Source organism: Lygodium microphyllum, chromosome 28, assembly GCF_053477565.2.
Source record: "Lygodium microphyllum isolate KBCC chromosome 28, Lygodium_microphyllum_v1.1.10, whole genome shotgun sequence".
NCBI classification, from domain to species: domain Eukaryota; kingdom Viridiplantae; phylum Streptophyta; class Polypodiopsida; order Schizaeales; family Lygodiaceae; genus Lygodium; species Lygodium microphyllum.
Window position 1 is genome coordinate 109,112,440 of NC_141162.1, and position 22,273 is coordinate 109,134,712.

Below are 22,273 nucleotides of genomic sequence, written 5' to 3' on the forward strand. Positions count from 1 at the left end.
AACTAGCTTGGTCAACAAAATCAGCATGCTGAGAATGAATTACAGCAGCCTGAAATTGTATTACAGCAACCTGAACATGCAGTTCAGCAGCCAAACAATAAGGTCATTGACATTCCCTTGGATGTGGATCCATTACTTGATAATACAGATCATTGGGTAAGAACGTCTACACGTGTCAGAAGACCTATACATCGATTTGATCCTTCTTTGGATACATTTTACTCACAGATGAAGGTGAGCCTCTTACGTATAAAGAGGCTTTATCATGTGAATTGAAGAAAAAGTGGGAGCTAGCTATGCAGGAAGAAATGAAGTCATTGTATTAGAATGATACTTGGGATTTGGTTACATTGCCCAAGGATAGGAAAGCCATTCCTAACAAATGGGTCTATAAAATCAAATGTGTGGATGGCAAACCCAAATATAAAACCAGACTTGTGGCTAAGGGCTATATACAAAAGGAGGGCATTGATTTTCAGGAAGTGTTTTCTCCTGTTGTCAAAATGACCACTCTTCGAGTGTTATTTGCCATTGTAGCATCTATGGACCTTGAATTCGATCGGATGGATGTTAGAACTACATTTTTGCATGGTGATTTGGAAGAAGAGTTGTACATGAAACAGCCCGAAGGTTTTGTTATACAAGGAAAGGAGCATTTGGTATGTAAGCTTAAGAGAAGCTTGTATGCTTTGAAATAGACTCCTAGACAATGGTATAAAAATTTTGATGTCTTCATACTCTCACGTGAATTTAAAAGAAGTAGTACAAATCATTGCTTATATATTAAGAAGGCTAATGATGAAAGCCTTATTAGACTTGTGCTTTATGTGGATGATATGCTTATTGTTGGTAAGCATAAAAGCCAGATTAATGCATTGAAAAGACAACTGAATTCAGCCTTTTCCATGAAGGATTTGGGTGCATCTGAACACATTTTGGGCATGTGTGTGACACGAGATAGAGAGCAGCAACTCTTATTTCTCTCACAAGAAAGGTATATCAACAAAGTACTTGATCGTTTTTCTATGGTAGATGCTAAGCCTCTTGGTGTACCTTTTCCACCATATCTTAAGCTTAGCAAGGCAGATTGCCCAAAAGACGATAAGGCAGCTAGCTCTATGAAGGGTGTTCCTTATGCTTAAGCTTGTGGCTCACTCATGTATACTATGGTTGCCACTAAACCTGACAGTGCTCATGCAGTGGGAGTTGTGAGCAGGTTTATGTCAAATCTTGACAAAGCACACTGGGAAGCAATGAAATGTATCTTATGGTACCTTAAGGGTACACAAAGAAAATGTATTTGCTATAAAAAGGGTACGTTAGCTAGCAAGTCTACTAGTGGGTACATATTTACCTTGACCGGTGGGGCATTTTCTTGGTGCTCTAGATTGCAAAAGATAGTAGCACTATCTACCAATTGAGATTGAATATATTTCAGCCATTGAAGCTTCAAAAGAAGCTATTTGGCTTGGTTGTTTGGTCAAGGATTTTGGGCTGCCCACCAAAACACCTGTACTTGAATGTGATAGCCAGAGTGCTGTATGCCTAGCTAAGAATGCCATGTTTCATACACGTACCAAACATATTGATGTTCGGTATCATTTTATAAGACAGGTTTTGGATGATGGTCTAGCTACACCGACTAAGATCAAATCACGAGATAACCTTGCAAATGTTCTTACTAAAAGTCTTGCAAAGGCTCCACATGAGCATTGCATTAGACTTGTGCGAGTTGGTTAAAGGTTTGCTTAGGACCTTTAAGTGGGAGGTTGTTGGGTTGTGTAAAGGCCCTTTATGCTCTCTCGTGTATCTCTCGTGTATATATTACTTTACACATGTGAACTCACCCTAGCGGGTGTGAGTGTACCATACCCTAAGTATAAATACATTCTTTTATTCTTTGTGTGTACCACACTGGTATACACCTATCGTTCGACTCTCACTCTCACACTCTCACAGTTCATGACCTCGACTCGTGTGTGCTCTCTTTGCTTCCGCTCATTCTCATCAACTCTAAGAGTGATGATACAACTTATAACTTTGGTTGTATTCAGACTAAGAACTGAAAAAGAACTAAAGACTAAAACATTGGGCACTGCCCATAGAATTGGTAAATTCTAATACCCCCTTGTAGTGCCAATGTGGTAAAGTAGATGAATGATCAATCACCAAAGGGTAGCAAGTTTAAGGACTTGCGAAAAGCCTCAAACTTTTCATGAGGTAGTGCCTTGGTGTTAATGTTTGTAGCATTTTCCTGTGTAGGAACATACATCAAGTTGATCTCTCCCATATATTATCTCTCTCTGACATAATGGTAATGCACCTCAATATGTTTTGTGCGAGCATGAAACACAGGATTTCGTGCCACTGCAATAGCACTCTGATTGTTAGAAAGAATGGATGTAGGACCCTCCAATGGTAAATGTAGATTAGCCGTTGACAATCTGTGCAACCATACACATTCCATTATTGGCGTGAAGGCTGCCTTGTACTCAGTCTCATAGGATGAAGTAGCCACTGTAGGTTGTTTCTTGCTCAGCCATGAAATGCATGAGTAGCCCAAAAAGAAATAGTGTCCACTAGTAAAGTGCCTAGTGTTTGCATCACTAGTTCAATCCGAATCACTGTAAGCCTATAATTGCAAGTCTCCCCCTGGCAAATAATAGTGCATGTGATTGAGTTCCTTACAAGTATCTGAAGATCGGCTTAATAGCTTGCCAATGTATAGTCTGTGGCTATGCATATATCAACTCACTTGAGATACTGCATATTGAATGTTAGGGCATGTGTTGCAAAGATAAATAAGACAGCCAATAGCTTGGTTGTAAATTACAACATTAAACATCTCTTCACCATCATGCATAGACAACTTTAAGCCTGACTCCATAGGAGTTTACAATCTTGCATACTAAACCTATGTAATAGCTTATCCACATACTGTGACAGTGACATGATGGTACCATGCTGATTTTAGGTGAATTGAATCCCCAAATAATAGTGTAGACAATCCATATCTGAACAACAAATGCATGTTTTAATTCAGCCTTGAAATTTGCAAATTTTACTTTTGAAGGTCGAGTGAGAGCAGCATATCATCTACATAAAAAATGATAATCAGCAAGTCCGCTCCCCCGGCCCTGCCCCCCCCCATTCTTATGTATAGAGTGGGAGCAGTTTGACTGTTTTTGAATCCTTTGCCGGCCAAATATGCATAAATTTTAGAGTACCATGCACGAGGAGCTTTTTGAGACCATGAAGAGCTTTGTTTAGGTTGCATATCATGTGCTCTTTTCCCTTAACTGCAAACCGTGGAGGTTGTGACACATAAACATCCTCATGCAAATCCCCATTAAAAAATGTTGTCTTAATGTCCAACTGATGTACCTTCCAACCATAATTTGCAACCATAGTATCTCATCGTACTCATACGGGATGTAGGAGCACAAGTCTCTTCATAATCCGTGCCCTTCTTTTGTGCATAGCCTTTTGCTACCAACCATGCTTTGTACTTGTCAATGGTACCATCAGCCTTGCGTTTGAGTTAAAAAACCCATTTTGTGCTAATGGCCTTCTTACCAAGTGGTAAATCCACAAGATCCCATGTAGAGTTAGTGGCAATAGAGTCTAACTCATCCTGCATGGCCTGCATAAATTGTACATCTTGCTGAGCTTTATCCAAGGAAGTAAGCTCATCATCATCCAATAGTGAGCTCATAAATATATGCTTATCACAATCACCTACTTCTGTAAAATCAGCCAAATGGGCTCCCCCTGCATCATGTGTTGCATGTCTAGCAGCTCTTCTAGTGCGTTGAGCTAAAGGAGCATCCATTTTACTCTCCTGGAGAGTTTGTAACAGCCATCTCGGGGCTGTTTTTGCTGCATTTACAGCAGCCCTTTCATGCTATGGTGCATCTTCCACTACATGTGGCAAACCATCATCAATACCCTACTGTTCAGGTACATATGGTGTAGCAAGAGCTTGTTGGAATGTCATGGATGGTTGGCATTTGAAATTGATCATGTGAAAATGCAACATTTTCAGCAAATATAGCATCCGTACTTACAAAAGCTTTCTTTGTGGGTCATACAAGCAATAACCCTTGCTTTCCGAACTATAGCCAATAAATATGCATTTTACAGCCTTGTTATCAAGCTTCCCATGAAGCCCTTTCAGAACATGTGCATAGGCTATGCAACCAAACACTTGAAAGTATTCAACCTTGGGTTTCTTGCCATGCCAAGCTTCAAACGGGGTGATTGTCTTTAGTGCCTTTGTGGGTGCATGATTCAATACATGATTTGCACACTGAAGGCCTTCTAACCAAATTTATGAGGTAGCCCCTTGCTTTTGAGCATACAATGAGTCATCTTCATAAGAGTGCGATTCTTCCTTTCAGCAACATCATTCTGTTGATGAGTCATTCTAACAGTGGCTTGATGCGTAATGCCACAATCAAGCAAATATGTCTCAAAAGCACGAGACATGTACTCCCCCCCTCTATCTGTGCGAAGTGTCTGCACGTTCAAGCCAGTTTCAGCCTCAAGCTTTGCAACAGGATGTTTAAAATGCATAAACAAATCAGATTTTGCTTTCAGCCCATACACCCATATATACCGAGAGTAGTCATCAATAAATGTAACAAAGTAAAGATGACCTCCAAGTGCACGTCCTCATGGGACAGCAAACATTAGAGTGAATAAGCTGCAATTTTTGGACAGCATGCACAACACCATCCTTTTTGAAGGCTTATTTGGGCATCTTGCCCAAAATACATCTCTTGCATTCATGAGGAGGTGGAGTCCACTAGGGGCAATGCATCTACCATATGACACCTCTAAAGGGTTATCAAACTCCCAAAACTCATATGTCCATAGTGGGCATGCCATAGCTTTGCATTCTTCATAGCAAGCGATAAAGTAGTGATTGCTAGAGCATCATGAGATTGTGCATCATAGGTATCCAACAAAAACAAACCCTTGTACAGGGTCCTAGATAGTCTAAGTGCATAATCTATCTCTTTGTCTCTGACAATGCATTTGTCATCCTCAAAGATGACGTGAAAGCCATACTTGTTAAAAGCAGAGATAGACAAAAAGCTATTTGTAATGCTAGGTACAAACAAGACATCTAGAAGCATGAAGTCAGAACTATCTGCAACAATAATATTGATTGTCCCAATGCCACAAACATCATAACTGCTGTTGTTCACACATGTAACACGCTTCCTAGCAGGGGCTGAATGCAAAGACGAAAACAAATACTTCCTAAAAGTGATGTGCTTTGAAGCTCCACTGTCAAAATACCATAACACACTTCCTAGCAGGGGCTGAATGCAAAGATGAAAACAAACACTTCCTAAAAGTGATGTGCTTTGAAGCTCCACCGTCAAAATACCATATTTGCCGCATTTCAGCAATATTAAATGCTAAATCAGCCATTGAAGAATCATAACTGCAAGTTAGAAATGCATAGTCCTCCTCCACAAAGTTGGCTGAAGCATCACCATGCCAAACCGGAGTCGTTTCTCTTCTCTTTGGCTAATCTCTTACGGCATTTATTAATATAGTGACGTGGCTTCTTGCAATAATGACATTTCCTCTTCTTTTTAGACTTTTCTATGTCTTGGAAAGCCTTATTTGATGGTTGTCCAGCATCACCCTTTCACTAATTTTTTGCATTTTACTTGACTTTTCCTTTGCCTTTGAATCTGGAAATCATAGCCATCTCTCTTGAGTGCAATGCAACATTCTTCCCAGTCAGCTCCTCTTGCAACAAGAGTATAGAAACAAGGGACATGGGACGGGAAGCAGGGTCGGGGACGGGGGTTGGCCAAAACGAGGGAATAGGGACAGGGGGGAACGACATATTTAAAAAATGCATTTCACATATAAAACAGTTTTCAGCTCATCACATTGGCCTCTATTGCAATGAAATATATAAACAAGCACAATTTAAGCTTTAAAAACATAAATTTTCATCGAATTTTATTAGCATATTGCATATTGAACATGAGATGAGCAAATGACATACAAACCGTATGGATAAACTTTAACAATCAATGTATTACAAAAGAGTATGTGTCCAAACTCCATTGTGACCTGCCATTATTCATGTGACATGAAAGCTTAAGAGTTCAAACTTCAAAGATAGGAACTAAAAACAAATGTCTTGGGAGAGAAAGAGTGCACATTGAGTAGTAAAAGACGAAAGAGTAAAGTAGCTTTATCATTCATGACATCATGTAGGCCCTAGGGCATAGGTGGCAGCCAGTTGGCTACTAGGCTGTAATAAGCCATAAAGCAACATACAAAATGAACTCCAGTATTGAATTAGCCCAAATCTAGAGGAAATTATCATCATGTGTAACAAAATGAGCATCTATAAGCTGTGGCAATAGATCATGACATCGTAACAATTTTCCCGTTTAAACCTTTCAGTCTAAAATTCTCCACGATCGGTGCAAAATTTGACCTCGGCATAGACCAAAGAATCAATCGTTGTGCAAAAACAAAGATATTGATGTGAATAGATTCTGGGGTCCAAAAATAGTAACTCCGTAAATTTTAGGGATGGTGACCCCTGCGTTCCTCAAGTTGTTGTGAGCAACTTTTATCATTGCAACCACATCAAAAAGTGCAATATGGCTTAGTTACGGTGACTTTTATTCTGTGAGCATTCTCACATGTGCATCTTCTGTCTGGGCTAGGCTCATTGTCCTACACCATCTCCAGTGGCTACGCACACAATCCCAAACCACTGGCATTCTAGAGTTCCCATTCAATATGGAATTGGTCCTAAGGCTCAAACAAACCATTAGTCCAATTTGTCCAAATGGTTGCCTCTTCTGGCCATGCAAAGATCCTGGCTTATTCCAAGAGAACTCTGGGGGTGAAAAGCAACATCAACAAAAGAAAAGAAAAATAAAATATTTATATAAGTAAATAAGAAAAGCAACTGTAAAAAGTATCACCACCTGGTGACAAGCATAGTAACTCTCTAGGATCACGTTTCTTTTTAAAATGAGAGATTTTCTTCATTAATTAAGTATATTTTGGAGCTGTTTATGTTAGGCTAATGCATTTTTAGCTCAACATTTGCTGCATTATTGGGAGTTCTCCTTATCTTCTTTTCCCTCCCACTCTCTCTTTACAGGTTTACCACATTGGTGCTATGGTCTCTACAAAGATAGAAGGACCAATCATTGGGTGCACCTCTTGTGGCAAGAATGGTAATACCATCGAAGATTGTCATCATTGACCTTTGCTCCCTACCCCACTAGAGCATATGCATCTTTCCCCTAGCCCTCGTGCCACCTCACCTTTTTGGGGCATGGAGATCATTCTGCATCAGCTTCTTAGGTTTTTATGCTCTAGGCAATAAGATGCATCCAATGCGCACTAAGTCCTTGCGAGCAAAAGGAGGCTCTAAGATTTCATTAGGTGCTATGACCTTGTGGAGACCACCGCAATGTGCTACGAAGGTTTCCCTCGTCCCTTTTCGGGTGCAATGGCTTTCTCGGCCACGGGTTCTACAATCCACTTCATTGAGAGACAGTGGGTGTTGGGATACCATCTTGCTAGTCCGCTTCTTCAAGAGACAGAGGCTTGTCAACTCCTTTCTCTTCTTCGTTCCGTTGTTCGCTTCATTGAGAGACAGTGATTGTTGTCCACCCATGGCTCCATTAGATCTATCTATTACCTCCCCTCCCTTGTCTTGCTCCATGGACATCAACTCTGTAGCAAGTATCAAGGAGATTTTGTGTGATATCCCTCTCTCCACTCCCTCTTCTACTCAAGTTCGAAAGGCCACCTCTAGGAGCTACTTGGCCTCTGTTCCAGTGGAGCCCCAGATACCTTCTTTGGCACTGCTGGTGGCATTTCCTTCGTCTTTAGATGTTTCAAAGGCTGTGATCCATGAGTTTCTTGATTCCCTATCTCACTTGGAGAGGGATTTAGAGAGGGCTCATTCTTCTTCTACTTCAAAGGGGGATCCCATTTCTTCAACTTTAGAAGGGGTCTTTTCTCATTCTATAGTTCTTCACATACCTTGTCGACAACTCTTGGGGTGGTTGACATCTCCATGCCATATCACCCATTTCATCACCCATTTTATTGTCCATTTACTCATCCTCTTTTTACCATTAACACCTAGGATCTATAGGTTTTTCCTAGTTTGGGGCTTTGGATGTTTTAGCCATGGCTTGATGGCTAAGCCTTCGTATGCCTTCTAGTATGGAGTAATTGAGCTTGTGGCTTCTCTCCCAAGGTTGTTCAAGTTCTATCAGCTCATTATGTCTACTGTCCTTTACTACATGGTATCTTACATGTGGAACGCTAGGATCCTAGGTTGATCTTCTTTTCTCTCACATTTCTCTTTTTGCTCCTTTTTGGGCCTAAAAGGGGGTGTTGAGAAACCAAGTCATTCAATACATTTTCCTTCCTTCATTTCTATTTTTGATTTCCATTTATAGCCCCAAAAAGGCTTTTTGGGCGCCTCCCTAGAGAGTTCAGATGCCACCCAAGAGACTTTAGTGGGCGCCACTTGAGACATGCCTATTACTACGGCACTAACTCTACCCATTCTACTATTCCAACCATCCCACATATTCATTCCTTCTAATACTCTATCACTCTCTTCCATATTCTTCTCTCCTTTCTTCATCCTCTTCATTGTTGTTCATACCTTGTGAGGAGGACATTATGGTATGTGGCTTTTGCATCCATCTCCACTTGGTGTTTCACTGTGACGCTCCATTGTTGTGTTCTACTGCGGTGTTTTACTGCGACATTCTATCATTGCATTTTACAGTCTTGGCACTTGCCAATATCACCTCCACCTTCGGAGGCACGTGCTATTCTATCGAGGCTGTGTTTTGCAGTTTCTGGTGGTCCATTTAGGGTCAAATTGTGTCATCTACTAGGCTGCCTTGTGATTCCTCATTCTTGAGAATTCTTGTTCGTAGCTGGTGATCTTCCTCGACTTCGATGGCACTAGAGGACTGCAGTCCGCTCCCTCGACAACTATCCTTCATCTTTAGCATTACCTTCTATACCCTATTTCTTGGGCTGCATTTCACTCCCTCTATAGTGCAGGTTTCTTTTAGGTGCCACCGCCTAATTAGATAGGATAGTGCATCTTTAAAGCTTCAGCTCCGCTGTATTAGCTCAATTCACTTAGCATGATTCAATGATACATCATTCATCATCTTCTTCTTTGGTGTTTTTTGAGTTTCTCTTCTCTCTTAGTGTTTGCTATACCACGCACCGTGTTTCCCCTCGCAAACCCTATTGTCTCTTTGGTTTGCTTTCACATTAGTCATATTTTCAGATGGTATCAGAGTCCACTTATTATCTTGACATCATCCTTATTGAGGATGAATCATTATGAGCCATTCTTGTGATAGGTTGGTAGGAGAGGGAGGCTATACATGTTCTATTTCCCTTCCTTCGTGAAGGGACCTCCAAGATATATTTTGATATATTCCTTTTAGAGGGGGACATTCATGATACAATTGTATATTCTTGGCCCTAGGTATTTTAGAAGGGGATTCCTAGGATTGTAAGGAGATTTGTTAGGGATTGCAATCTTCTACATGCCTTTCCTTCATGCAATGACCTATTTCTTTTGTCATTAAGTCACCATCCCTTGTTGCTTGCATACCCATCCCATGGCCCTTGGTCCCTGTTGTTCATCTTTGGTAAGTTATGGTGCCTTTGATAGCTTCTTGCTATCGTTTCTTAGTTGGGTGAGAGGCTTGGGTCACGCATCCTTGAGTGGAGTTTTTTTGGAGTGATCCATTTGAGGCCTCCCCACTTCCATTGGCCTATGCTAGCCTTCCATTGCATCGACATCGAGCTTTCATGTGGAGAGGGCATCTTACTCCTTGGCTAGCATTCTTCATAAATGGACTGCATCAGTAGTGGCACTTCTCTTGCGACCCTTGAATCCATTCCATCTCATTTGGCCTTTTGCCACATTTAGCAAATGAGAGGGGGTGTTAGTAGTCATGTGTGTCCATACAATCATTTCTTGCTTATTACTAAGAGCCTTAGTTTCTAGTAAATGAGAGGGGGTGTTAGTAGTCATATGTGTCCATACAATCATTTCTTGCTTATTACTTTAGCAAATGAGAGGGGGTGTTAGTAGTCATGTGTGTCCATACATTTAGCAAATGAGAGGGGGTGTTAGTAGTCATGTGTGTCCATGCAATCATTTCTTGCTTATTACTAGGAGCCTTAGTTTGAGTTAGATGAGGACTTTTGGGCTTTAATATTGAGATTGTCTGTCAATTCATCTATCTTGGGCATTAGTGGAGGTGGCACTAATGCATTTCTGTTTTGGCATAGTGGCCACACTAGTTTTAGGGTGCTCTAAGCAAGTCAGTAATGTTTTGGGCCTTTAGTGTAGGTGAACCAATTTTTGGCTTTTTTGGGTATAAATAGCCAGTCCATTCCACTGTTTATTCATTTCATCAATTCATCTTTCCATCTTGTCTCCATCATCATCATCTTCTCCTTGTGCCTCCATTGGGCACCCACATTGATGCCTAGAGCTGTGTTGGGGCTGATAGAGATCGACGATTGTATCATTCAGCCTTAGTGAGATTGATTCTTCATTCTTTGCTTTTCTTCTTCTCTCTCCGCCCCCCCGCACCCCCCGCACACCCCCCCCCCCCCCCCCCCCACCCCTTGCCCTCTAAAATTGATTCAAAAGGTTCAACACAATCCTAAATCAAAAGATGTTAAGGAATCTGATGAGACGAAGCCTAAACCTAAAGATATAAATCCTAAGCCATCGTCCCTCCAAAAAAACTCCCTATTTACTTTCCTTTTTGCTGCACACTCTCACAGGTTTGTTTGCGTGGCATGGATCGATAAACATATATTGATGTGGGATAATATGGATTTGAACCCCGTCGGTAGTCAATAATGGGTAGAGCACATCATCACATAGCCTTTATACGTACTTTCTAGATAAGCCTATTGGATAGCTAGTGGATGAGGTGGTCTTGGAGGGGTCTTGTACTTCCTTTGGTGGGTGGCCCACGGAGCTCTAGTAGTAGATAACTAGTTGGTTCAAGTGTGGCAAGATAGGGTTTGCTAGCGGCCCTATAAACTCCAAAGCATTGTTTGTGGTTATATACTAGTATGAAGAGGAGCTTGTAGGATCCTTTATTGAGTAGAGCCTAGGTTCGGGTGTATTACTCGGGGAGCTTTTTGTTGGCAGACACTCAATTAGAGGTGCCATTTACTTTATGAAGTGAAGATGCATGGCATGATCTTTATCATGGATGCTTACTGTGGTGGGCTTGGAGGCATTGCCTAGCCAACATGTACTAGAGCCTTCGGCATCACAATTGGAGGTGTGGGAGCTACCAGGTGGAAGGCTTATTGTTAGCTGACATTCAATGAGAGCCTTTCTATATATGGTACTTTAGTAGAGATCTGGTCATCCATTATCCACTCCCTCCAAGGCAGCTAGGAGTAACTCTAGGGGGATTCTTGGCATCGACATGAGCTTCAACAACTGTTGCTCCATACTTTGGTTTACCATAGCCTGTTTTTCACACTACACAATGGTAACCCTTGGTAATGTCATACCCCCTTTGTGGCTTCTTCTTGTATTTCCCCTAGGCCACCCTAAGAGGCCTTGTATTCATTTGAGTTGGTTTGGATTCAGTCCCAACTAGATTATTTTAGCACTTTTGTTTCGTTATATTTCTTCTTTTGAGCAAGATAATTAGCCACGCTTCCTTTTGCATAGAAAAAAGAGCATTGTCTATCTTTTCTCCCATTGGCTTCATTTAAGAAACAACCATGTATTTGAGAGCTCATTGTCTTGTGCAGGCTAATTTGATTGATGTGTCTTAGACTAGACCAGTACTTTCAGTCTTTCTTATGTGCGTTGCATGGGTGTGGATTGCATAATGAGTATGTTTATGAGAAAGAGTTGCTTACTGTAATTTATGCACTTTCGACATGAAAACACTAGCTCTTAGGAGCTGTTTTTACGTTGTAGATGGACCATTGGACATTGTGCTTCTTTTTGACTTAGACTAAGTTGTCAGAGAAGCACATGAAATGGGTAACTTCTTGTCTATGTTTCACTTTCAGATTGTGCACATAGATTGGGAAAAGAATGTGATGGTTGATACATTGTTACGTAAGCCTTAGATTCTGGTTGTCACTAGGATGTATCACACTGAATTGGATACTATGAAAGATTAGTATGCTACCTATTCAAATTTTACAAATGTGTATGATTAGCTTTGCAATGGCTAGAGGTACGAGCACTTTGTGCTTAGAGATGGTTTTTTGATGATGCATGGACGGTTGTGTATCACAAAGTAGTTGAGGCCTAAGATGATGACTAAGGGTCATGCTCCTCCTTATGCAAGGTATAGAGGTTTAATGCTGCAGTTAAGGCAGTAGAGCACTTTGCAAGCAATTTGTCAGGATATGCATTGTATGTTAGAAAGTGACCTATGATAGGCAAGAGATGCCAGGTTTATTGTAGCCTTTGCTTGTTTTTGATAGGCTTTGGTAGAGCATTGCTATGGATTTTATCTTTGAACTACGGGGAATGATGGGATATGGACATTATTTGCAGGTTTAGTAAGTAGGTCCATTTGATTTTGGTGAGGAAGAAGATAAAGGCTAATTATATGGCATGCTTATTTTTGCAACATGTGTTGAAGTATCATGGCATTCTAGCGTTGATTATCTTAGTGATTGAGATCCTAAGACGACCAGTTTATTTTGGAAGGGGTTGTTTGGAAACATGGGTACCACGTTGAAATTTTCTTCATCCTTCCATTCGCAAACATATGGTAAGTTAGAAGAGACAAATTCTACAATGCTTGTCTCTTGAGATGCTGTGTATCGGAGCATAAGTCATAGTGGAAGCAATATTTTCCTTTTCTAGAGTTTGCATACAATGAGATATTATGGGCACTTTCACATATTGAAGAGGATCAATGATGTTGCTTATGGATGGACAGCTCTTGTGTATAGTGGATCTTGAATATATTCAGCATGCATCCAAGGTACTTTGCTGACAATAGGTTTGCCATGAGGTCACTATTCGGTGTACTAGTCACCCCACTTTGGTATGCAGATTGGTATGGTTTCACAGCAGCTCTGAAACTATACACTTGCATTAGTATGTATCGGTTTGCATCAATGTATGATCGTCAGCAATTGATTATCAATTGCTGGTTTTGAGTGGATGCATATTAGTTCTCAATGGTATTTACCTGGTTTTATAGATAATAGTGTGTTTAATGAATACCATTGAGAGTGGTTTGCTCAATTTCAGCTTTGCTATGGTTGTTTGACAGGAACAATTTAGATATACTAATGAAAGATTCATTCTATTGGTTTTTGGCCGTAGCTTTGGATTCTTTATGAGTCTTATGTTATGGTTTTGTTGGCTGGAAATTTTCTAGCAAGTATTTGGCATAAACATGGTTGAGCAATAGTGACTAATGTTGTTTTGACTATGATGGCTTTTGGGAAAATTCTAGTGTAGTATACTTTGGTTTGGTGCATTGTAGTGCATTGAGAATGATTGCAAGGAGTTCAAGGGGGAGCTGTGTAATAGAGAGGTGGAATTTGTTACTTTGCTTAGCATTTGATTAAAGAATTGATCAAATGTGTAAATGTGAGTTACACATGTGAGGTTCAAGTCAGTTATTTCACAATGTGGAACTTGGGACCCACCCCAAGATATTAGTTGGTGCCAAAGGTAAAAATTGTGACAAGTTATATGTGATAGGTACTAGGTGGTACCTATTGTTACAATTTGGCCTAAAACATTTAATTAGCCATAAGTGTTAGTGGTGACTCTAGGGAATTTGCATTAATTTATTAATTAATGTCAGTTCCGAGGCTATTACTTGGTTGATAAATTGGCCTTACCAATTTAATTGTTGGTTAGTTAGATTATTTTTCTGAGCCATAAATAATTGTAAAATTAATTTTCTCTATTGATTGCTAGTTGCTAGTTTTCAATGGATGATGATCAATTCTCAATGGTATGCAGCCAGTTTTATGAATCCTATTGAAAGTTTATCCATGGTTTATGCTTAGCTTCAGCTTTGCTATGGTTGTTTGGCTAAGATAATTGAGATATGCTGATTAAAGATGCATTCTATTGGTTTTTGGCAGGAGTTTTGTGTTCTTTGTGAGTCTTATGTTATGATTTTGTTGGCTGGAAATTTTCCGGCAAGTATTTGACATGAGCATGGTTGAGCAATAGTGGCCGATGTTGTGTTGACTATGATGTGTTTTGGGAAATTTTTAGTGCCATATACTTTGCTTTGGCACATTGTAGTGCAATTGAGGATGACTGCAAGGATTTCAAGGGGGAGCTTTGTCATGGGGATGTGAAATTTTGATACTTTGCTTAGCATTTCATTACAGAGTTAATCAAATGTGCAAATGTGACTTGCATGTGAGGTACATGTGAGTTATTTCACAAAGTGGGAGCTGGGGCCCCGAGATATTAGTTGGTGCCAAAGGCAAAAGTTGTAACAAGTTATTCTTGGCAAGTACTAGGTGGTACTTGGTGTTAGAATTTGGCCTAAAACATTTAACTAGCCATAAGTGTTAGTGGTGACATTAGGGAATTAGCGTTGATTAATCAATTAATGCCAATTCCAAGGCTAGTGAGTGCTTAAGATTACTTGGGTGATAAACTAGCTCGCCAATTTGATTGTTGGCTAGTCAGATTATTATTTTTGAGCATAAATAGTTACCAAGTTAATTTTTAGAATTAATATTCTGAAAATTAGTTTAGTAAAGTTGGATAATGTTGCCAATGGGATTTGGAAGGTTGTCACTAGGCAAAACTTGACCATGCAAGTGAGAGAGAGGTTGGTTGGAGATTAGGAGAGAGGGAGGGAGTCCATTTTGTGTGTAGAAGTTGGGGGATGAACCTGGAAAAATAGGTCGCCAATTGATTAGGGGGCTTTTGGTGGCCTCCAGGAGCACTATAGCAACATTGGACAACATCCGCACTTCTTTTTGGAGCAGGTGGTAGTTGTGGTACGAGGCGGCTATATCAAAGCACTCCCAGGCTGTAGGCAATAGCTCCTCGGGTTATCTAGATAGGGTAGCAATAGATTTCACCTCTTTCTCACAAAGAAAATAAAAAATTTATCTTTCCTAAGCATTCTATCTTATCTCCTGTCTATTCTTATTCTTCCTTTGCAATTTCCAATAGGTTCAGCCATTGGAGGTAGAGATTTTGGTGAATCTTTGATGTGAACCCTAATATATAGCAGAAATTAGGGTTTGATAGGCACCTTGGGAAGCGTGCTAAAAAAGTAGAGGTCTAGAGACTTGAATTTCAGTCATTGAAATCGGGGATTTCAAGAGATTCAAGTGGCCATTCAGTAACAAACATTTGGGGCTGAATTTGTCACCCAAGGGGCACAATTGAAGGCCGATCCGCGAGGAAACCAAGGGGCAAATTGGTTTGAAGATTGGCTGGCCATTTATGACATTAAGACGCGCTTGGATCAGTGGAGGAGATTAGAGAATCTCAATGTACTCCATCCATTTCCAATAAAAGATAAAGAAATACTGTGAGGAGCGCTAGTTTTAGGGCTAACAAGCTGGGTCGGCGACGTTTGTGGGGTCGTGCCGTAATGAAAGGGGGCCGGCGAGGGGGTAGGGGGAAAAGGGGGTTCTGTAGGTGGGAACAGGGTTTATGGGTGGGGGAAAGGGGCTTGTGGGGGGGGGGGGTGTGGGAAGGGGAGTTAGTGGGGGGGTAAGGGTTTAGTGGGTGGGTGGGGAAAGGGGGGTTAGTGGGGGGGTAAGGGGTTTAGTGGGTGGGTGGGGGAAGGGGGAAACGGCGGGTAGCAGGGGGGTTAGGCAGCGGCGGTGGGCAGCAGAGGAGAAGTAGAGGTGGTGGCGCCGGCGGGTGAGTGGTAAATTGTGCATTTCAGTTTATGGGATTTTGATTGCTTACTGTAATTATTGATTAATCAGGTTATTACCACCCTTTCCGAGGAGGAAGGCTGGTTTCATTGTACTTTTTGCACTTGTTTAACACCTCAAGTTCCTAACTATAACAAGCCCTGTCAACATGGGCATAGTTTTACTCATGATTTGCAAAAGAAATGTGCGGACTGTGTTGGTGAAAACAATTAACTTTTGCCGCTGCTTAAACTTTCACAACTGGAGCCAGTTGACCATGCTCAGAAGTTACTAGGTGTAAAGTGATAATTGGGAGTACACACAAGATGACTGAGTCTTCAAGCTTTAGTTTGAACACCAATATCTTGGATATAAACCTGATCAAGTTGGGGCATAAACAGGACATTGCAGGAAACAAAAGTATTCAAGATGCACTTGCCTATGAAGAGAGCTTCTTCCGTTCTCACCCGGTATGGTACCTGTGTGCATTGTTCATTCTCCCTTTTTTTTTGATTGGTTTTCTTTTTGTCAATATAAACTCAGGTTTGAAAGATAAGAATCAGCAAGACTTTTAATTTTGGACTGCTTGACATCTATAATTTTCTTTTTAACAGGTATACCATAGTCTACTGGATCGTTGTGGTATTCCTCAGATAGCAAAGAAGTTGAGTACTGTGAGTATTCAATTACACTCTTTTTCATTCTGGCACTTGTGTTTGTGCTGCTTTTCTCCACAAGCAGTAGCATGTGCTAGTCAAATTTGCTGTAATTTTGGGTGCTGCAATGCAGATATTAGTACAGCACATTCGAAACATTTTACCCAGTTTGAAAGCTTCTGTTGACACTCAAATTGCTACTTTACGAAAGGAGCTTGCTAGTTATGGCGAGCCTCTAGTAAGTCTTGTAGGTTGCAGTTAACTTTTTGAAAATTTGTGTCCAACTTTTGACAGCATGTGCAATGCTTTGAAACCTTGAATTCAGTTTGATTTGTGTTGGGATGGTGTCCTCTAGTCGGATCAAGCTACATTTCTCCTTGATGTACTTACAAGTTATTCTCAAGGTCAGTATTATGGTTGACTTTTCTTGGGTTCAGACATCAGCAAACATAGCAATTCAATATGTATTGACAAGCTATTATCTGCGTCACCTAGGGTTTACTTCGGCTGTTGATGGGAAAAATGAAGAGATGGCAACAAAAGAGCTATCAGGAGGAGCTCGAATACATTACATATTTCAAAACATTTTTGTGAAAAGATTAAATGTATGCTTGTTGAAAATTCACCCTTTAAATGTTTTTTACATGCATTTTCATCCAGCACCAGAAACTGCAGACACATCTTTCAAGGTTACATATTTTCGAAAAAATCTTTTCTGCGTGCATATATGGAAGTAGACCGGAGCAAACAACAATATGAAGTCATATCTTTTTAGATAAATCATCTGCTCTTATCATGGAAGTGTGCTCCTTTTGTTCTCAGGAAGTAGACCCTTGTGATGATGTAACAAACGAGGACATACGGACAGCGATTCAGAATATCAAGGGTTCAAAAAATATAATTTTTGTCCCTGAGGTGTGTGTCGTTAGCATCTCAGGTTCATGTTGAATGATGAGTTGATTGTCTTGTTTAAACAAGTATAGTATCTCTAGGGTCTTAATGTTTAATTTGCACTCATAAGTCTGGATTTTTTTACAAGCTCCGTCCAACATGCCGCTGCCCACGCCCCTGCCATTGCAACCGTCGAAAACCCCCCCCAACCCGTGCCCCCCCCCCCCCCCCCTAGGTGATTTGGACATGCATGGAGATGGTCCAGTTGTCATTCATTATGACAACATGAGCAGCATACACCTAGCTAGGAATCCAGTGTTCCATGCTAGGACAAAACACATTGAGATGTACTACCACTTTGTGAGAGAGAAGGTACTTGCAGGAGAGATTCACTTGGTATATGTCAGCACATAGGATCAAATAGCTGACATTTTCACAAAGGCATTGGGTGTAGAGAAGCTTCGAAAGTTCCGAAGCTTACTTGGAGTTGTAGAGATAGAGTTGAGCTTGAGGGGGAGTGTTGAGATGGCAAGCTCAACACGTGCAGACATTAATGATGGACCGCCTGGCTAGATGAGTCTACACGTCTACACTTAGCACGTTGGTGGTCATTATGATACTCACATGGCCAGTGACTTATCACTTATTATATTTAGTTTGTTACACCTACCTACAACTGGCAAAGATATAGTGCCAGTCGATTAGTATAGTCGATTATGCGTTGTTTGACTTAGAAGGCCACTCCACGAAGGGGGTCATTTACATGGTCCCTTGGTATAGTGATTTTACAGTGGAGGCATTTGCGCTCCATAACAATTTCCTTAGACACCCGGTCACCCTACTCTTCCTCGGACTAGCGATAGAGTATTGTCAGCTTGTGGAAGACTTTGGACGGCTCTTCGGCACTGTCCTTCCCGCCTCTTTTGCCAGCGCAGTGACAGCTGTGGGAGTCCCAAAGGTATGGGTGGTAGTGAAAGAGACAAAGAAAATACCACAGTTTTTAGAGATTGAGGTAGGCGTATACCCCTTTAGGCAGTAGGTTATTGTGATGGGGCCGCCCGGGCAGTGCTTGCGTTGCCATGATTTTGGGCATCTGGCAGTAGAGTGTATGCGCTTTGGAGCCAAGGCAGCGTCGCCGATAGGCCCACAGGTGGACGCGGACGGCTTCACACGGGTCTAGAGACAACAGAGAGAGAGACGGCAAGAGGGGCTGTAGCTAGCCCCTTAGACACAACCACGGCAGTAGGGAGCAAGAGGGCGAGCGTTGGCCCCCCCGGTAGAACACCACGCGGCCCCCCCCTCCTTGCCCCACCCGGCAGGACCACATGCCTACACATCCACCCCCCACATGGCACAGAGGCGTCATAGGCGACCTCACCTAAGGGCCCACATCCATCATCCCCCCCCACACACGGCTCCCCTCCCGACCCTAGTCCATAGCCCTCATCCTCCAAAGCTACTGGCCCTCCCCCACACCTGCCATGTGTCTCGAACCATCCCACCACCCCTTGATCCTCCCTCTCTCCATCCCCCTCGGTGACCAGTACCCTTGATCCCCACCCAGCACAAGTGACCCCTCCCCCCACATCCATCGATCCCCATACATTGACATTCTCCACTCATCGGCAGTCTAGCCCCCCCCCTTCCCTCCCCACACAGCCATCAGTTCCTTTGTCCATGCCGCCCGTCACACTTTCTCGAGACAGGTGCAATTGCTACCACAAGAGTTCTTTCGCAGTGGGCCATGGTCTTACCTAAGAGTTGTAGAGCGTAGAGAGTTCCTGCTACCCATGGAGGTGGAAATCTTCGTGGTACGCAAGTCAAGGAGCGGCAAGGTCCATCTATTGGCACCACCAGATGGATCAAACTACACCTTCCTTCAGACCTCCCACACAGGAGAATAGACGACGACTCAGATAGAGGAGGAGGTGAAGAGCTAGGTGGCAGACCACATCTTCTAGTGGATGGGAGAAGGTGAACTGATACTTTTCTCCCAGCAGTGGCCAGGTTGCATGATGGACATTAACTGGTGGGTTGGGGCCGAGGTCCCTTATCTAAGCATTATTTTTCGAGCCCCTCTGCAGTGGAGAGTGCTGATGGATGTGATCGAGTGGCCCTTGGCACATGCGGCTCGTTTCTACCAGTGTACAGAGTCTTGCCTCTCAGCCTGATTGATAGATGCCTTGGTGGTACCACCAGGTGCATCCATCACCCCCATGGTCCGCCCGAGGGCTACCATGGAGGAATGGAGCTCACCATCCAAGCCAGCAGCGAAGCGTATACGCATGCCTTATAGTTTCTCTTCTTTGTCAGTAGCTTCTACACCGAATAGATGCTTGTTCGGTCAGTCACAGGTCTCCCCATGAGTTTACATCTTGCATCCTGGAATGTGAATAGCCTCCACTATAGTGGGGCATGTGGTTCTAGGAAGTTGATTGTTCGGTAGGAGCTGCAGCTTATCCTTGCTGGACGGATCTACATTCTACTTCTATAGGAGCACAAGCTCACTCCCGCCCAAGCCTAGCGGGTAGTGAAGGTACTCCCGAGCGGTTCACACACTTACTGGGAGCACTCCATTGGTGCCCATGGCAGGAATGGAGGCGTATGCATCTCTATTGGTCCGAGTCTCACCGCTTGTGTACGAGACCACGGGACGATAGTGGCAGAGAGCGTTCTATGGATCAGATTGGATATTGGGGACTCGTGCCTTGGAGTCCTCAATGTCTATGCCCCTATTGAGGTTAGGGCACGCAGCAGGTTTGTTCGGGGTAGTGATCGCGACAGGACTCCCAGAGGTGGACTCTTGGATTGTTGGAGGAGACTTCAATAACTTGGAGGCTTTAGAGAACCAGCAAGGTAGAGGTAGAAACTACCAGGGCATGGCTGGGGAGGAGCAGAGGCATGGGAGGTCTCTCTACTGGTAGTAGGAGCACGCGATGCTTGGAGAGACCCTTCCTTCCACAGGAGGGAGAGGTGAAGAGACAGATCTATAGGAGGGAGGAGATGAAGAGACAGATTGAGCAGATTTGGACTAGGAAATGGGGTAGGAGGGACCGGATTGTAGAGGAGGTCGCAGAGGTCCTAGCCGAGTCAAGTAGTATCTGCCAGGAGGTAGCCCTACAGGCCAGGCAACAGAGCTGGGAGGAGGAGAGAGCCCTCCAGCGGGACCCTGCAGTCACACAAAGATTATTACAGGAGGCACCAGGGGATTCCACTCTCCACGCACAAGAGGTGTGCGCGCATGTAGCCATCGCCGGTCTAGAGGACAGGCGCTCGGAGTTCTCATTTCGCACCTCAATAGCCTTCTAGGTGCAGAAGGGGGACACGATGTGCAGGGAGTTTTTTCAAGCACCAGCCCCGCACCTCAGGAGAGCAGATACGCGGCCTTCGGGATCAGTATGGGAGGACTTGTTGCCCAGACGAGGTGATGGAGATTGCCACTGATTACTACAGATGCCTTTTTCAGCAGGAGACAGCCTCAGCTAGAGGACAACGATGTAGACAATGGGTCTGGGATCACATCGCATCCCTCGTCACAGAGGAGATGGGACGCTGCCTCCCAGCCCCCTTTACAAAGAAGGAACTAGAGGAGGCTTTCCATACATAGGATGGGCAGAAATGCTCGGGAGAGGATGGCCTTTCTAAGGCTTTCTTCACTACCTACTGGGAGGTGGTGAAGGATCCCTTAGTGATGGCCTTCCAGGAGATTTTCACTTTAGGACAGATGCCAGGGAGGCTTTTGACAGGCCTCATCAGTCTTCTCCCCAAAGGGGGAGACCAGTTGGAGCTTTCCCAGTGGAGACCAATCACCTTATTGTCAGTGGCCTATAAGGCACTGGCAAAGATGATTGGTAGGTGACTACGCCTTGTGCTTCCAGACATCATTCAGGACACATAGACAAACTTTATCTAGGATAAGAGCATCCTAGACAATGTATTCACCTTCTTTGAGGTAACAGAGTGGGCTCAGCATAGTGGGCAGGGACTGGCCATACTACTCCTGGACTTCGAGAAAGCCTATGACAGGGTGGACTGGATTTCCTAGACGGCACCATGGTGAGGTTGGGCTTCTCCCAGGTATGGATCCGTAGGGTCTCTGCACTTTACAGATCGGCTACCAGCAGAGTTTTCATAGGTGGTAGGCGTGGGGAGGAGTTTCGGCTGGAGAGATTGGTTTGGCAGGGCTGCCCCCTGGCCTCGTATCTGTTCTTACTCTTTGTAGAGGCGATGTCTCACTTCCTCAGGTCATGTGTGAGCGGGTTACACGGCCTCCGATTTCTAGTGAGAGAGGAGACGGAGTTGTTAGACTCAGAGTATGCAGATGATACAACACTCTACATAGTGGACGATGAGTTGATGCTGGAGAGAGTGAGACTGGCTCTTGAGGTGTTCTGTACTGCAGCGGGAGCGAAAATCAACTGGCGAAAGTCGGTTGGTTTCCTTACAGACCCGGACTCTAGCATGGAGTGGGGCATTCACCTGGGATTTAGATGGGTGAGTAGAGGGCAGACCGCCCGTTACCTAGGGTTCCAGGTGGGACTCGACATTACTCCCGCCCAACAGTTTCTTCTAGTCCTTGACTCTATTTGAAGGAAGCTGGCCTACTGGAGTACTGCTTGCCTCTCCCTAGTAGGCGGAGCCCCGGTGGTTAACCATGTCCTCCTAGCGACGGGTACATCGCCTCCTGTTGGTGCTTCTTCTCATCCTGTGTAGTTTAACTTTGTTGCCTAGTGTGGAACTTACTTTGGTCTGGGTCAGACGGTTCTAGGGGTTCCTGGGCCAAGGTGGTGTGGGCGACC

General features: G+C 43.2%; 1 protein-coding gene across 7 annotated transcripts in view; it reads left to right on the forward strand.

The window, feature by feature from the left end:
* Window positions 1–22,273, forward strand: part of LOC148011852 (dynamin-related protein 3A-like) — a 101,133-nt gene that overhangs the window by 30,553 nt on the left and 48,307 nt on the right. For all 7 annotated transcript variants that reach the window (XR_015689289.1, XM_087670103.1, XM_087670106.1 and 4 more), the window contains 6 exons: window positions 16,329–16,397; window positions 16,542–16,601; window positions 16,717–16,821; window positions 16,939–16,987; window positions 17,079–17,188; window positions 17,406–17,498. Coding sequence is in view for 6 of the 7 variants with exons in the window: in XM_087670103.1 (XP_087526229.1) it covers window positions 16,329–16,397; window positions 16,542–16,601; window positions 16,717–16,821; window positions 16,939–16,987; window positions 17,079–17,188; window positions 17,406–17,498 (486 nt within the window). In the remaining variant the exon portion in view is untranslated. The remainder of the gene's footprint in view (window positions 1–16,328; window positions 16,398–16,541; window positions 16,602–16,716; window positions 16,822–16,938; window positions 16,988–17,078; window positions 17,189–17,405; window positions 17,499–22,273) is intronic.